The 17,998-nt window shown below is 37.9% G+C and overlaps 1 protein-coding gene across 2 annotated transcripts in view; it reads right to left on the bottom strand.

Annotated features, from left to right (window-relative positions):
* LOC110453997 (ras GTPase-activating-like protein IQGAP1) overlaps nt 1-17,998 on the bottom strand; it is a 146,696-nt gene that overhangs the window by 87,911 nt on the left and 40,787 nt on the right. For both annotated transcript variants that reach the window (XM_021503278.1, XM_021503279.1), the window contains exons 3-5: nt 14,072-14,228; nt 8,025-8,102; nt 2,107-2,183 (exon numbers count right to left, since the gene is read on the bottom strand). In XM_021503278.1, the coding sequence (XP_021358953.1) occupies nt 2,107-2,183; nt 8,025-8,102; nt 14,072-14,228 (312 nt within the window). The remainder of the gene's footprint in view (nt 1-2,106; nt 2,184-8,024; nt 8,103-14,071; nt 14,229-17,998) is intronic.

The following is a 17,998-nucleotide window of genomic DNA, read 5'->3' as shown; positions in this document are numbered from 1 at the left end:
TATCTAGCCACCACTAATCCTGATGTCCCACTATCTAGCCACCACTAATCCTGATGTCCCACTATCTAGCCACCACTAATCCTGATGTCCAACTTTACATAACCACCACTAATCCTGATGTCCCACTTTACATAGCCACCACTAATCCTGATGTCCCACTATCTAGTCACCACTTATCCTGATGTCCCACTTTACATAGCTACCACTAATCCTGATGTCCCACTATCTAGTCACCACTAATCCTGATGTCCCACTATCTAGTCACCACTTATCCTGATGTCCCACTTTACATAGCTACCACTAATCCTGATGTCCCACTATCTAGTCACCACTAATCCTGATGTCCAACTTTACATAGCCACTACTAATCCTGAGGTCCCACTTTACATAGCCACCACTAATCCTGATGTCCCACTTTACATAGCCACCATTAATCCTAATGTCCCACTTTATATAGCCACCACTTATCCTGATGTCCAACTTTACATAGCCACCACTAATCCTGATGTCCCACTTTACATAGCCACCATTAATCCTGATGTCCCACTTTATATAGCCACCACTTATCCTGATGTCCCACTTTACATAGCCACCACTAATCCTGATGTCCCACTTTACATAGCCACCACTAATCCTGATGTCCAACTATCTAGCCACCACTAATCATGTTGTCCCACTTTACATAGCCACCACTTATCCTGATGTCCCACTTTACATAGCCACCACTAATCCTGATGTCCCAAGTATCTAGCCACAAGTCATCTTTTCATTTCATTACCCAATTTAGAAAAGGGAAAAAATCCTGATTTCCTCAAAACTCAGACCAATCAAAAAATTACTTTTTTAAATGTCTGTCATGTCTGCTGATCAAAATTCTTATTCTCAGCTAGATTGTAAGCATACGAGTAATTGATTTTTCAGTGACATTTTGGTCGTCTGCCTAATAACCCGAGGTTGGTGTCTGCTGTTCTGTCGCTGTGTTCTGGTTAATTCACCACTGTCTGAAGGTATTTCTCAAAGGTTAATTCTGCTCTGTTCTCAGTGCCTTGTGTTGAGGCGCTTGCTAATCAGTGGTAACAGAGGCCAGGCCATAACAGGACTGTCTTTATAAAGATTTTCCTTGGAATTACTTTTGGACCAATTTCCAACCTAAAGTGAAGCCAACTTTCCAAATTTTTGAAAGAATAACAACTTTTATCTTTTCATTACAACACAAAATGATCCTGCCAAAAACAATGAAGGGCATGTTTACTATTTGTTTTGAAACAATGAGTTCTCCACTAGATAAATGTACTCTTTGTGTTAATCTGACCATGATAATGAAGTTCACCTGAGGACATGTTTGTAGAGCTTACCTGTGGACATATGCTTGTAGAGCGTACCTGAGGACATATGTTTGTAGAGCTTACCTAAGGACATATGTTTGTAGAGCTTACCTGAGAGCATATGTTTGTAAAGCTTACCTGAGGACATATGTTTGTAGAGCTTACCTGAGGACATGTTTGTAGAGCTTACCTGTGGACATATGCTTGTAGAGCTTACCTGAGTACATATGTTTGTAGAGCTTACCTGAGGCCATATGTTTGTAGAGCTAACCTGAGGCCATATGTTTGTAGAGCTTACCTGAGGCCATATGTTTGTAGAGCTTACCTGAGGCCATATGTTTGTAGAGCTTACCTGAGGCCATATGTTTGTAGAGCTTACCTGAGGACATATGTTTGTAGAGCTTACCTGAGGACATATGTTTGTAGAGCTTACCTGAGGGCATATGTTTGTAGAGCTTACCTGAGGACATGTTTGTAGAGCTTACCTGTGGACATATGCTTGTAGAGCTTACCTGAGGACATATGTTTGTAGAGCTTACCTGAGGCCATATGTTTGTAGAGCTTACCTGAGGCCATATGTTTGTAGAGCTTACCTGAGGCCATATGTTTGTAGAGCTTACCTGAGGCCATATGTTTGTAGAGCTTACCTGTGGCCATATGTTTGTAGAGCTTACCTGAGGCCATATGTTTGTAGAGCTTACCTGAGGCCATATGTTTGTAGAGTTTACCTGAGGACATATTTTGTAGAGCTTACCTGAGGACATATGTTTGAAGAGCTTACCTGAGGGCATGGAGACAGTAAATTGTTCTAGGCATATTCTTCCTATCGTAGATATCTGTAGTCTCAGGATAAAATATCTGAAAAGGAAATTGCACATGAAATATTTAAGGTAGAGAGGAAATGAGAATCAAGCCAAATGATGAACAGATTAGCTGTTACATCCAACACAATACCTATCCAATCAGGTATCAAATATGTCAACCTCGAGGCTGAAACAGATCTACATCAGGCTCTGCGCTCTAAAATATAAAACATCCTACATATCTAGAGAACAAACAGCATTTGTTGTTCCAGGATAACACATCTGAAAAAACATATATCTCGTACAAATCATCATAATACCATATCACAGCTCATAATACTGCATTACAACTCATCGTACAGTGACTGTATTACAACTCATCATACTGTGAATGTATTACAACTCATCATACAGTGACTGTATTACAACTCATCGTACAGTGACTGTATTACAACTCATCATACTGTGAATGTATTACAACTCATCATACAGTGACTGTATTACAACTCATCATACAGTGACTGTATTACAACTCATCATACAGTGACTGTATTACAACTCATCATACAGTGACTGTATTACAACTCATCATACAGTGACTGTATTACAACTCATCATACAGTGACTGTATTACAACTCATCATACAGTGACTGTATTACAACTCATCATACAGTGACTGTATTACAACTCATCATACAGTGACTGTATTACAACTCATCATACAGTGACTGTATTACAACTCATCATACAGTGACTGTATTACAACTCATCATACAGTGACTGTATTACAACTCATCATACAGTGACTGTATTACAACTCATCATACAGTGACTGTATTACAACTCATCATACAGTGACTGTATTACAACTCATCATACAGTGACTGTATTACAACTCATCATACAGTGACTGTATTACAACTCATCATACAGTGACTGTATTACAACTCATCATACAGTGACTGTATTACAACTCATCATACAGTGACTGTATTACAACTCATCATACAGTGACTGTATTACAACTCATCATACAGTGACTGTATTACAACTCATCATACAGTGACTGTATTACAACTCATCATACAGTGACTGTATTACAACTCATCATACAGTGACTGTATTACAACTCATCATACAGTGACTGTATTACAACTCATCATACAGTGACTGTATTACAACTCATCATACAGTGACTGTATTACAACTCATCATACAGTGACTGTATTACAACTCATCATACAGTGACTGTATTACAACTCATCATACAGTGACTGTATTACAACTCATCATACAGTGACTGTATTACAACTCATCATACAGTGACTGTATTACAACTCATCATACAGTGACTGTATTACAACTCATCATACAGTGACCATATTACAACTCATCATACAGTGACTGTATTACAACTCATCGTACAGTGACTGTTTTACAACTCATCGTACAGTGACTGTTTTACAACTCATCATACAGTGACTGTATTACAACTCATCATACAGTGACAAAACAGACTTGGATAGAAGAACAATGATTTGACTTTGATTTCAAAGTACAGACTTCATTGGAATAAGATGTTCTACTTAACGCCTGTTTTTGTTACATCAGTCTCATACGAGATTGGAAAGCCTTTAATGAGATATCGTAGATTGTATTACAGGATAAAACAGGGTTACAGCCGACACTTGAGGTGATCAGTACACACACCCGAATCCGAGTGCTGAATGTTTGATTCTGTGTGCAATGCTTGTGATTGTAAACCCTTAAAACCACCAAATAATCAATAGCACAACTTCAACCAATGTTCACTTCTTAAAACTCGTTACCACGCTGAAATGTCACCAGTTAACATGTTAATAGCAGACACTCAATAATGCATACACATTTAATTGTTTCCAAGTATTGCAATTTAAAATTAAACACCACTAAACTAGAAAAAACTCCCTCATACATTAAACCCCCTCCCCAGCCCATTTGTTGTATAGTTGTTCGACACAATTACTATAAACAGTAAAAGTGACCTTGTCTATGACCTTGGAACCTTGCACCTTTATCTTGCTATGATTGGTGCTGGTGGTGACAGTTATTTTACTAATATTGTTGTCAAGGGAGATTGCTGTCTTGCTATAAGTGTTGTAAGGATGACGACCATTATCAGGCTTTAATTGTTGCCAGGGGTGACTGATATCTTGTAATAACTGCCGTCTGGGATTACACTTATTTTAAACTCTGTATACTGGAATTGATACTTTATATTTATGGTGCTAACAATTTTTTTACTTGATTTTTTTTAAAGTAAACTTTCCTCTCCAGAAAGTTGCTATATAAATACACCTTAACATGAATCCTATTAACAAGTTAACAACAACACATTCTATAAACAAGTTAACAACAACACATTCTATTAACAAGTTAACAAGAACACATTCTATTAACAAGTTAACAACAACATGTTCTATTAACAAGTTAACAAGAACACGTTCTATTAACAAGTTAACAACAACACATTCTATTAACAAGTTAACAACACATTCTATTAACAAGTTAACAACAACACGTTCTATTAACAAGTTAACAACAACAAGTTCTATTAACAAGTTAACAACAACACATTCTATTAACATAAAACTTTTCTCAATGTGATGGAAACACTAAAGCACAAGATACATTATCATACACAATTTCTCAATCTAATGGAAATCAAACCAATGGTTTCCTGTTTTGTTTCCATTAACATCAAGTGTTTCATAAAGACATGCATCTGTTGTTGCCTGGGCCCATTAGTATAGTGATATACCCTTAAAACAGGAGTTTATGTGACACAGAATAAAGTTGTTTGCGTAAGGAGAAAGGACACTGGTATACAGTCAGCATCTTCTATAACACAATAAAATGTCTTCTTTCCCACAACATCTACCGTATTTGACCGTAAATAAGCCCCCTCCCCACTTTGTCTAGTTCCATTGCTCTATAGATATTCTCTAGTATCTATTTAAGGCAGTTTATTGTTTGGTTTCCCGTAGGCGGCTGAGGTTTGACTCCACGTGAAAGGTATGGGGTCACCTGACTGACCATGTGGGGTTTTTTCCTGGGTACTCCAGTTTCCTCCCACATTAAGACCCCCCATAAGCTAACATCTGGGCCAACAAGAGTGATTAATAAAAGCTGAAACAAGGCATCACAAGTGATACAAATTCCCTCACATTCACAAGTTGAGGAATGAAGTCAATAGATTGATGACAAAGTTTTTTCTAAAAATAGTAAGTGACCTTTAATGCAGTAACCCGAAATGTGGGCTTGTTCAATATTGTCATACCAAACACTTGTATCAAGTTTTATGAAATTCCATTGAAGAATGAAGTCGGTAGAGCGATGACAAAGAGTGTTACAGGCTGAATCCTGTATCTCCTCGAACTATCATCGTGAGGGGGTAATAACGGTTTCATAATTATTGTAAATAAACAAAGTTAGTATCTATATATAATCATAGCGATTGGCAATAGCCGAAGTAGCGGTGATGTCATATTGATAGAGAAATAGCCCTGGTATCGGTGGTGTCCTGTGATATCTAGGGTCACGCTACGTCTACATGTTAACAGGAAGTGAACACTTAATGACATTCGCAGCTACAATGTACCGTCAGGAATATTAACCAGACGTCCTTACATTTATACTGACAATAAAACCAGTTTTATGGTGAGTTATATAACACTTCCAGTCTCTGGCCCCTAGATGATAAAGTATTGGGACTTTGTTCATAAACACTCTATATAGTTAGAGGATGCTGCCGACTCTGGCCCCTAGATGATAAAGTATTGAGACTTTGTTCATAAACACCCTATATAGTTAGAGGATGCTGACGACTCTGGACCCTAGATGATAAAGTCTTGGGACTTTGTTCATAAACTCCCTATATAGTTAGAGAATGCTGACGACTCTGGACCCTAGATGATAAAGTATTGGGACTTTGTTCATAAGCACTCTATATAGTTAGAGGATGCTGCCGACTCTGGCCCCTAGATGATAAAGTATTGGGTCTTTGTTCATAAACACCCTATATAGTTAGAGAATGCTGACAACTCTGGACCCTAGATGATAAAGTATTGGGACTTTGTTCATAAACATTCTATATAGTTAGAGGATGCTGCCGACTCTGGCCCCTAGATAATAAAGTATTGAGACTTTGTTCATAAACACCCTATATAGCTAGAGGATGCTGACGACTCTGGCCCCTAGATGATAAAGTATTGGGTCTTTGTTCATAAACACCCTATATAGTTAGAGGATGCTGTCGAATCTGGCCCCTAGATGATAAAGTATTGGGACTTTGTTCATATAAACACCCTATATAGTTAGAGGATGCTGACGCCTCTGGCCCCTAGATGATAAAGTATTGAGACGTTGTTCATAAACACCCTATATAGTTATATAACACTTCCAGTCTCTGGCCCCTAGATGATAAAGTATTGGGACTTTGTTCATATAAACACCCTATATAGTTAGAGGATGCTGACTACTCTGGCCCCTAGATGATAAAGTATTGAGACGTTGTTCATAAACACCCTATATAGTTAGAGGATGCTGACGACTATGGCCCCTAGATGATAAAGAATTGGGACTTTGGTCATAAACACCCTATATAGTTAGAGGATGCTGACGACTATGGCCCCTAGATGATAAAGAATTGGGACTTTGGTCATAAACACCCTATATAGTTAGAGGATGCTGCCGACTCTGGCCCCTAGATGATAAAGTATTTGGGCTTTGTTCATAAACACTCTATATAGTTAGAGGATGCTGACGACTCTGGCCCCTAGTAATTAAGTATTGGGACTTTGTTCATAAACACCCTATATACCTGATAGTTAGAGGATGCTGACGACTCTGGCCCCTAGATGATAAAGGATTGAGACTTTGTTCATAAACACCCTATATAGTTAGGGGATGCTGACGACTCTGGCCCCTAGATGATAAAGAATTGGGACTTTGGTCATAAACACCCTATATAGTTAGAGGATGCTGCCGACTCTGGCCCCTAGATGATAAAGTATTTGGACTTTGTTCATAAACACTCTATATAGTTAGAGGATGCTGACGAATCTGGCCCCTAATAATAAAGTATTAGGACTTTGTTCATAAACACCCTATATAGTTAGGGGATGCTGACGACTCTGGCCCCTAGATGATAAAGTATTCGGACTTTGTTCATAAACACTCTATATAGTTAGAGGATGCTGACGACTCTGGCCCCTAGTAATTAAGGATTGGGACTTTGTTCATAAACACCCTATATAGCTAGAGGATGCTGACGACTCTGGCCCCTAGATGATAAAGTATTGAGACTTTGTTCATAAACACCCTATATAGTTAGAGAATGCTGACGACTCTGGACCCTAGATGATAAAGTATTGGGACTTTGTTCATAAACACCCTATATAGTTAGAGCTAGATGATAAAGTATTGGGACTTTGTTCATAAACACCCTATATAGTTAGAGCTAGATGATAAAGTATTGGGACTTTGTTCATAAACACCCTATATCCCTGGTAGTTAGAGGATGCTGACGACTCTGGCCCCTAGTAATAAAGTATTAGGACATTGTTCATAAACACCCTATATAGTTAGAGGATGCTGACGAATCTGGACCCTAGATGATAAAGTATTGGGACTTTTTTTATGGCACTGATCATCAATTTTTCTGATTAGAAACAAATTTGTTTCTTCTCATCAGTTTATTTAACTCCTGAAATCATTCCAGAAATCCAAGTAATTAAACAGGGTCCTAGAATTAGCTCCACAAACACCTGCAGTTATACACACCTGTGGAAGGCTAATTAACACCTGTTATACACACCTGTGGAAGGCTTTATAATTAACACCTGTTATACACACCTGTGGAAGGCCAATTTTCTCCATAGCTGAGAACCAGTGGTTGATGTTGTCTGTGTGTCGGAAATGTAATCCTCGGGACTGGTAAAAAAAACACATAAAAACAATAACATTAATATTCTAACATGGATACACATATACCAAACAGTATATCATTATACCCCTATATAGTTCTCTGTAAACCTCTTGCAGGAGCAGTTCTACGATAGACCAGGTTTTTATCACCCCCTTATATAAGTCCCTTCAATGGACCCATTCCCAATTTAAAACAGATTCCTTTTTGTCTAGATAAATTCCCTGTTTAAGAAACAAAGAATTTGTTTTAAATTTGTTTGTATAAGTTTTCGGTGATTTATTAACGACATACAGTAAATAAAGTAACAACACAATAAAATAATACATTATAGGAGTGTCACAATACGACAAGAGTGTATCCCGATATATTGAAATACAGATTGAATATATTGCGATACGTATCCCGATATACTAGCTGTCATAGGGAAGATGTGCCCGATTTAATAACAAGTTGTTGTCAGAATGTTATCAAACTTAATCATATATAACATGGATCATACAGACTTAAGATTTTGTCAAATCAACCATCAATTACAAAATTAGAATTAATTCCCGCCACTATTAAAAGCCTGTTTTATGCTTACGTATACTGGCATATCTGTTAGAATTTGTAGTAATTTGCAAAGTTAAAACACCAAGTAGAATGAGATACATGAAGTAAGTTTACAAAAAAAATATTGCGATACAGCAATATCTCATCTCTGTATTTTGGTACAATACGATATACCCGTGTATTGCGATATACCTGTTTTCCGATATATTGTAACAGCCCTAATACATTCAGTTTCACAACTGAAACGCTTGAAAATTCACAATTTAGAGCAAAAAATACAGATAAAGTAATAGATATGTCTATGTCATGGACAAGTTTGATAGTAGTGTAACAAAACAATTGGTGAATGCAGTGTAAAGCAACAGATGATGTACTGAACCTCCAGCCAAAAGGCTGTCATTAACCAGTAGGTTCGGGTCACCAGTTGTCCTCAACCCTAGTCAATAACTGTATTCCACCATTACATACTGGTTCTAAATACAATGTTTATTGTTGAAATTATTACTACCTGACTGGGCAATAAACTACCTATTCTTTAAACAATATGTCAGTACCTTGTTTTACAGTGACAATAGGCATCAGATTAATTTTAACTACCTCCAGCAGTGTTCCCATTCATTTTTCTACCTTGGGGTTTCCGTACCCACAAAGGTTTGCAAAATTTTGTGCTTGATAATTTGATAGTGCCAGGACAGAACGCAAGGATGACTTCATGTCAAGGACACTTATTGCATCCATTCTGTAAAATGTGATGTATGTTGACCGTTAACGTATTCCTCATTTTGCTTAGCGAGTAGGCATTCTTTAATACACTGATGAAGTCACAGGACTGACATTTGGCAGTTTGTTGTGCCTGCTACGAAGCAAGAAGATGATGATTTAATTTCTTTGTGATGACTTATCTTGATGCATGAAAATAAAGAACATACTTTTTTGTTGATATGATTCAGACTGATCATCAAGCCTCAAACAATAACATTTCTCAAGCCATTTGGTTGATTTTTTTTTTTTTAGATTATGTTTTGTGTTGGACAGTTTCTGAAGTGTTTATTCCTCAAGGCTTTCATACGTCAGCGCCGTCTGTTTGATTTGCCGCTGCATTGGGAGTTTTGGCCAGCTGAAAAATCCTGATAACATAGTTTAATGCTTCGACATTTTGTTAATGTTGCCAAATATTTTTGGTCGTCAAACGCTTAACCATCCGGGCAAGTGGGACTTTAAATGATATACATATTAATCCAGGCAAGTGGGACTTTAAATTAAATGATATACACATTAATCCAGGCAAGTGGGACTTTAAATGATACACATATTAATCCAGGCAAGTGGGACTTTAAATGATATACATATTAATCCAGGCCAGTGGGACTTTAAATGATATACATATTAATCCATGCAAGTGGGACTTTAAATGATATACATATTAATCCAGGCCAGTGGGACTTTAAATGATATACATATTAATCCAGGCCAGTGGGACTTTAAATGATATACATATTAATCCATGCAAGTGGGACTTTAAATGATATACATATTAATCCATGCAAGTGGGACTTTAAATGATATACATATTAATCAAGGCAAGTGGGACTTTAAATGATATACATATTAATCCAGGCCAGTGGGACTTTAAATGATATACATATTAATCCATGCAAGTGGGACTTTAAATGATATACATATTAATACAGGCACGTGGGACTTTAAATGATATACATATTAATACAGGCACGTGGGACTTTAAATGATATACATATTAATACAGGCAAGTGGGACTTTAAATGATATACATATTAATCAAGGCAAGTGGGACTTTAAATGATATACATATTAATACAGGCAAGTGGGACTTTAAATGATATACATATTACTCCAGGCAAATGGGACTTTAAATGATATACATATTATTCCAGGCAAGTGGGACTTTAAATGATATACATATTAATCCATGCAAGTGGGACTTTAAATGATATACATATTAATCCAGGCCAGTGGGACTTTAAATGATATACATATTAATCCAGGCCAGTGGGACTTTAAATGATATACATATTAATCCAGGCCAGTGGGACTTTAAATGATATACATATTAATCCATGCAAGTGGGACTTTAAATGATATACATATTAATCAAGGCAAGTGGGACTTTAAATGATATACATATTAATCCATGCAAGTGGGACTTTAAATGATATACATATTAATCCAGGCCAGTGGGACTTTAAATGATATACATATTAATCCATGCAAGTGGGACTTTAAATGATATACATATTAATACAGGCAAGTGGGACTTTAAATGATATACATATTAATCCAGGCCAGTGGGACTTTAAATGATATACATATTAATCCATGCAAGTGGGACTTTAAATGATATACATATTAATCAAGGCAAGTGGGACTTTAAATGATATACATATTACTCCAGGCAAGTGGAACTTTAAATGATTCACATATTAATCCAGGCAAGTGGGACTTTAAAGGATATACATATTACTCCAGGCAAGTGGGACGTTAAATGATATACATATTACTCCAGGCAAGTGGGACTTTAAATGATATACGTATTAATCCAGGCAAGTGGGACTTTAAATGATACACATATTAAGTGTTTGGATGAGCAAGACTACCTGCTGACAAAGTGGGGAACCCCACTACCTTTGGTTTTGGCTTTGACTAGTTTCTTGCCTTTTGTAAAGGGACATTTTGTTGGGGTTGAATGTAAAATTCTTTTGAGAACATTTTTACATTCAACGGCACAAAAATTACAATGCGTGCAAGTCATATAAGGTAGTAAAAATCTGTGCATGTTTTTTTTAGAATATCTGTGAATCATGCATATTTCATGTTTTTCTTGTCCAAACATTGAGTTTAGACAATCTCAAATATAGATCACAGAAGGTTTTTAGGTTGGGTAGATCACAGAAGGTTTTTAGGTTGGGTAGATCACAGATGGTTTTAGGTTGGGTAGATCACAGAAGGTTTTAGGTTTGGTAGATCACAGAAGGTTTTTAGGTTGGGTAGATCACAGATGGTTTTAGGTTTGGTAGATCACAGAAGGTTTTTAGGTTGGGTAGATCACAGAAGGTTTTAGGTTGGGTAGATCACAGATGGTTTTAGGTTTGGTAGATCACAGATGGTTTTAGGTTTAGTAGATCACAGAAGGTTTTTAGATTTGGTAGATCACAGATGGTTTTAGGTTTAGTAGATCACAGATGGTTTTAGGTTTGGTAGATCACAGATGGCTTTAGGTTTGGTAGATCACGGAAGGTTTTAGGTTTGGTAGATCACAGAAGGTTTTTAGGTTTGGTAGATCACAGAAGGTTTTAGGTTTGGTAGATCACAGAAGGTTTTTAGGTTTGGTAGATCACAGAAGGTTTTAGGTTTAGTAGATCACAGAAGGTTTTTAGGTTTGGTAGATCACAGATGGTTTTAGGTTTGGTAGATCACAGATGGTTTTAGGTTTGGTAGATCACAGATGGTTTTAGGTTTGGTAGATCACAGATGGTTTTAGGTTTGGTAGATCACAGAAGGTTTTAGGTTTGGTAGATCACAGATGGTTTTAGGTTTGGTAGATCACAGAAGGTTTTAGGTTGGGTAGATCACAGAAGGTTTTAGGTTGGGTAGATCACAGAAGGTTTTAGGTTTGGTAGATCACAGAAGATAAATTTTATGTTTGGTAGATCACAGAAGAAGGGTTTTAGGTTTGGTATTTTTCATTTCACTAAAAATCTGTCCGTTGGTTTTGGGTTCGACATCTTTTTAACCGTTAACATTATATAGATTCAGCTATACCAGGTATTAACGTCACAGACTAAATCAACATTGAAATGTAATACTTCTGTGTATGGTAATGTTTGGGTCCAAGAGATTGTACTTTTAGACACTTTTGTACCCATGATATCGACAACATCAGCTGATAAAGATATCGACGACATCAGCTGATAAAGATATCGTAACACAACAGCTCTCAGGGTCTCCTCCTTTTTAAGTCAATCATGGGTTTGTATTTTATCGTCATATTACCACACATTGTTCAAAATTTTCATCCATTTTGTTTTCTCTGGTCTTAATATGACTCAGCAAAATCCAACGATCACTCATTTTTTTGCAGTGACTTGATGCGGTATCGACATGCATGTGAGTAGCCACAGACCTGTGATGCTGGAGTTGGCCAAGACATGTGCATCATGTCAGACTATCGGTGAAAAAAGCCAGCATTGGAGATTAATGGCCGGTCTCTAGTGGCATCGCTTGTCTACAGCAATCAACAAAGATCCCAACATTCAGTGTACGGCTGCCAAGTACTGTCCGAAATATCAAAGTCATGAAAATTGAAAGGTTCCTGAAGGACCATACAACTTTGCCAATATTTTGGACTAGACACTGCTTCTGTGACGAAAACAATAACTAGCTAACTTCGGCCATGCCTTAATGAAGGTCTGGTGTGTGAACATGTGGAGTTGCATGTTAAATATAATCAATCGAGGAACTTGCCTGCTTCTTTTGGAAAATGGGTGGCTTATTTGCAAGGAGCAGAACAACAAGGTATAGAATGCTATACAGGGGTCCCTTTATGAAAAAAAACCAGAATTAAAGGTAATGATCTTTGGGCTGTTCTATGTCAGTTTTCATTGGTGCTACCTAGCACTATTCTTTGTCATTTTTCATTGGTGCTACGTAGCACTATTCTTTGTCTGTTCTCACTGTTGCCATATCGGCTATTCTTTGTCAGTTTTCACTGTTGCCATATTGGCTTTTCTTTGTCAGTTTTCACTGTTGCCATATCGGCTATTCTTTGTCAGTTCTCACTGTTGCCATATCGGCTATTCTTTGTCAGTTCTCACTGTTGCCATATCGGCTATTCTTTGTCAATCGTGCCATCTTGGGCTGTTATGTCAATTGTTATAATGGTGTCATCTGGGACTCCACTTTTCACTGGTGCCATCATTTAGACAATTTTCTCCTTCTTTCCTCCTATTTCTGATTATTTAAATGTTCTGTATTCAAAGCAAGTTATTACAGTTATTTCATTAAAATACTGAGGTGTAATCCTCGTTTCCTTTGAGGGCTGAGTGTGATGTGATTAGCGAGGGATGACTCGCTTTGTAGCGTGATTAGTGAACTCTGTGTCGATAACACAGATAGATCACACCAACAAATTGATGTTACCAGTTGCCCCGTGCTTTGTGTCTGTGGAGTTAAACAGCACCTTACCAGGGTCGGCGTTTTTTAAAGTTACGTTTCACACTTTTGTCTGTCACATATATGTACTTTTCCCCAAGGTATGAGGAACGCAAGATTCTGTTTATCGCATAACAACGATATGATATCTATTTTAATTGATACCAATACCTGAAGCATAAATAGATTGAGGATTATGCAGTATCAAAATTAAGCAAAACGTTTGTGTTAATACCTGAAATCTTGTTTGTTCTCTGTCATATATCTTTTTGAGGGGCACAATCTGGGGGTTCAAAAAGTGTCCCAGTTTTGCCAAAAACACGCCATTCCGTAAGCCTTCTTCAAGTTCTGTAGTTGGAGGAAGTTCCTCGTTAATACAAGCAGCCATCCATCTGTAAATACACAAAACATACATATAGGTTAGCTGAATTATAATTCATCTTATTTTCAAAGGTAATGTAAAATTAATGTAACTTTTGTTTTTGCATTTCTCAACAATAGAGCCGCAAGCTACATGTGGCAGCACATCCTATGACAGGTAAAAACAATATTCTGTTTGCAGTGATGACTTTTGCACCAATCAGGACCTGGATACCATCCATTATTGCCCAATAAGGACATGGAAACCATCTGTGACTGACCAATCACAGGACCTGAAAACAATCTGTGACTGACCAATTAGGACCTGGAAACCATCTATTATTGACCAATCAGGACCTTTAAACCATCTGTGACTGACCAATCAGGACCTGGAAACCATCTGTGACTGACCAATCAGGACCTGGAAACCATCCGTTATAGACCAATCAGGACCTGGAAACCATCCGTAATTGACCAATCAGGACCTGGAAACCATCCGTTATGGACCAATCAGGACCTGGAAACCATCTGTTATTGACCAATCAGGACCTGGAAACCATCCATTATTGACCAATCAGGACCTGGAAACCATCCGTTATGGATCAATCAGGACCTGGAAACCATCCGTTATTGACCAATCAGGACCTGGAAACCATCCATTATTGACCAATCTTGACCTGGAAATCATATGTGACTGACCAATCAGGACCTGGAAACCATCCATTATTGACCAATCAGGACTTGGAAACCATCCATTATCGAACAAATCAGAGATAAAGGACTTGGAGACCATCAATGATTGACCAATCAGGGTATGAAGTGATGATCAGTACAGTACTGCCATATCTCCTATGGTGATGTGAGCACAGGACAAAGTAACAAGATCGTACAATTAACCTAGTAGAACTGTGATCGAGTAATCAGTCTATTGTAATGACACCAATGTTATTGTAAAATATGCAGATTTCTAGGCATGAGAAACCTGCTGTGTGGTAAAGTATGGCTGGCAAACTTAATTATCCAAATAGCATTCCCCCTGATTTGGTCTGTGAGTGACATTCGTATGATGAAAGGCAGTGTTGTCTCCCAGCAGTGATGTATTTGTACTTTTAGAAGAGATAACAATTATCTACTGACGGACACTCTCTATCAGAATCGGGGTACACTGGGTCATTGCGTATCGATACCTAATTAATCACAGACGTTACGATCCTCGATATATTCACTGAACATCTATAAACTGCAGTCATACATTGCACATCATTGTACTGATTACATTTACATCACCACCTACTTAAAACAAGAGGTAAGGAGGGCCTGTATAACCTGCCTGTTTTGTTAGCAGGATGTAATGAATATGTTTCAACCAATCTAAGCCCTTGCTGGCCATGTCCATCCTGTTCATCTTATTGACCAACCAATTATTTACAGTAAAACCCCACTTTCTCGAACTTGGTTTACTCGAAACCCCTCATTCGTCCAACAGTTAGTTTGGTCACGACCAAGTTCGTACATCTTCTTTTTAAAGTAACCGTTATTCCGTTATTCCTCGAATACCCCGTATTCCTTGAACACAAATGTGTCCCCGACTCTTTATGGTCATAGTATTAATCCTTTTAATGTCATTTACTTTCTTAATACCGGTGGCTATGTATGTTTTCATTGTTCAGCTATTTTGAATCTTATTAAATGCTGTTGTCTTAATTAAACTTCTTTTTTCTTCAATCATCTGCTATCCGCGATAGTTGCAGTGCCTGTACTGTCTGTTGTCCCACCTGATAAAAAATATTAATGTCGGTCAAACCTCGGATTCGTTGAATACCATGTATCCCTCCAACTATTGATCTCGACCCTACAACTTCGAGTAAACAGGGTTTTACTGTACAATAATAACACTTACTTCGGCAAAGTTTCCATGGAAGTTGAGATTAAGTCATGAATTTTTCAACCTATAAGAAATCAAGGTAGCTATTTTGGATAAAAAAGTACAAACCCTTATTCAGGATCATGATATAGGATAGTAATAATATTAATTTTGGTCATAAACCATGACAGCCATCTTTGAATAGCGACTGATCTTAAAGTGATCAGATATAAACAGTAACTAGTTGAGGCCATGAAAGCGTCATTTATATGAAGTATGTTAAAATTGGCTTAATTAAAAATGTTGAGAAAAGTTCAACCAATCTTAGACCAAGCTTAATTATCATCTAGGGTTTCAAATCAGCTCAATACCTATCAACACTTGATCAGAGATTACAATTTACAAGTTAGGTTTGTTAAAACAGGTCTGGTGGAATTAAGAACTTGAAAATGTCCTTGCCCATATTCCCGAATTTGGCTGAAAATGTCTTTGTCCGTATTCCTCAATTTGGCTCTGGTCTCTCGAGCTCTATCTTCAAGGGGGCTACATCTTGCAGTTACCAGACATTAATCAGCTCCCCCAGAATGCTTTATACTAAATAAGTTGATTTATGATAAGCTGTTCTTAAGGAGTAGTCTTGTGAAGAAATACTCCTATTGGGCCCTTATCCATTATACTTAAGGTGTCCAACTATTAATTTGACCAAATTAACCTCCCTAGGCCAAGGGATATTTCACTAACTTTAATCAATACTGTCCACAGGTATTTAAGGAATAGTCTGAATTTCTCATGTATCCTCCCAACCCTCGTTACACGACATCCGGAAGATTCTTTTTTCTACAGTAACCAATGATAAATGAATTCTGAACAGTGCATACACTACGTTGCTCCGAGCTCATAGCTGTGCTAGTCCCAATAAACTGAGAAACCCAATTTAAATGTGCCAAGAAATGCATTCCCTACAGAAATGATGTTATGTAAGAATAACAAATGTGGAATATCAAGGTGTAACTCTTAACTGAAATTAAATTATCAATTTCAACTGACTCTCTGGAGAAATGTCTCGGGGAAATTCGAAACATTTCAAAAGTGTATCACTCAGTTAATCAGGACCAGGTTTCAGAGATCCTTTCATGCCATGAAATAGTATCTAATACAGCAAACACACCGAACTTTACTCGCAGTAAAGCAGTGCGGGTAAAACATAGCTCCAAAAACACAACATTTAGATCAAAAACAATCACCCAAACAGAACCAACTGCACCCTTCACACTACTCACCGAACTGGACGACTGCCTCCTAACACTACTCACCAAACTGGACGACTGCCTCCTTACACTACTCACCGAACTGGACGACTGACTCCTAACACCAACACCAAACTGGACGACTGCTTCCTCACACTACACACCAAACTGGACGACTGCCTCCTAACACTACACACCGAACTGGACGACTGCCTCCTAACACTACTCACCGACCTGGACGACTGTCTCCTAACACTACTCACCGAACTGGACGACTGCCTCATAACACTAAACACCAAACTGGATGACTGCCTCCTAACACCAACACCAAACTGGACGACTGCCTCCTAACACCAACACCAAACTGGAAGACTGCCTCCTAACATTACACACCAAACTGGACGACTGCCTCCTAACACTAGGCACCAAACTGGACGACTGCCTCCTAACACTACTCACCGAACTGGACGACTGCCTCCTAACACTACTTACCAAACTGGACGACTGCCTCCTTACACTACTCACCGAACTGGACGACTGCCTCCTAACACTACACACCGAACTGGATGACTGCCTCCTAACACTAAACACCAAACTGGATTACTGCCTCCTAACACTACTCACCGAACTGGACGACTGCCTCCTAACACTACTCACCGAACTGGACGACTGCCTCCTAACACTACTCACC

The sequence above is a fragment of the Mizuhopecten yessoensis genome, unplaced genomic scaffold (assembly GCF_002113885.1).
Source record: "Mizuhopecten yessoensis strain PY_sf001 unplaced genomic scaffold, ASM211388v2 scaffold7597, whole genome shotgun sequence".
Classification (NCBI taxonomy): Eukaryota; Metazoa; Mollusca; class Bivalvia; order Pectinida; family Pectinidae; genus Mizuhopecten; species Mizuhopecten yessoensis.
The sequence above is the reverse complement of the archived record's forward strand: the minus strand, read 5'-3'. Positions and strand labels throughout refer to the sequence as shown.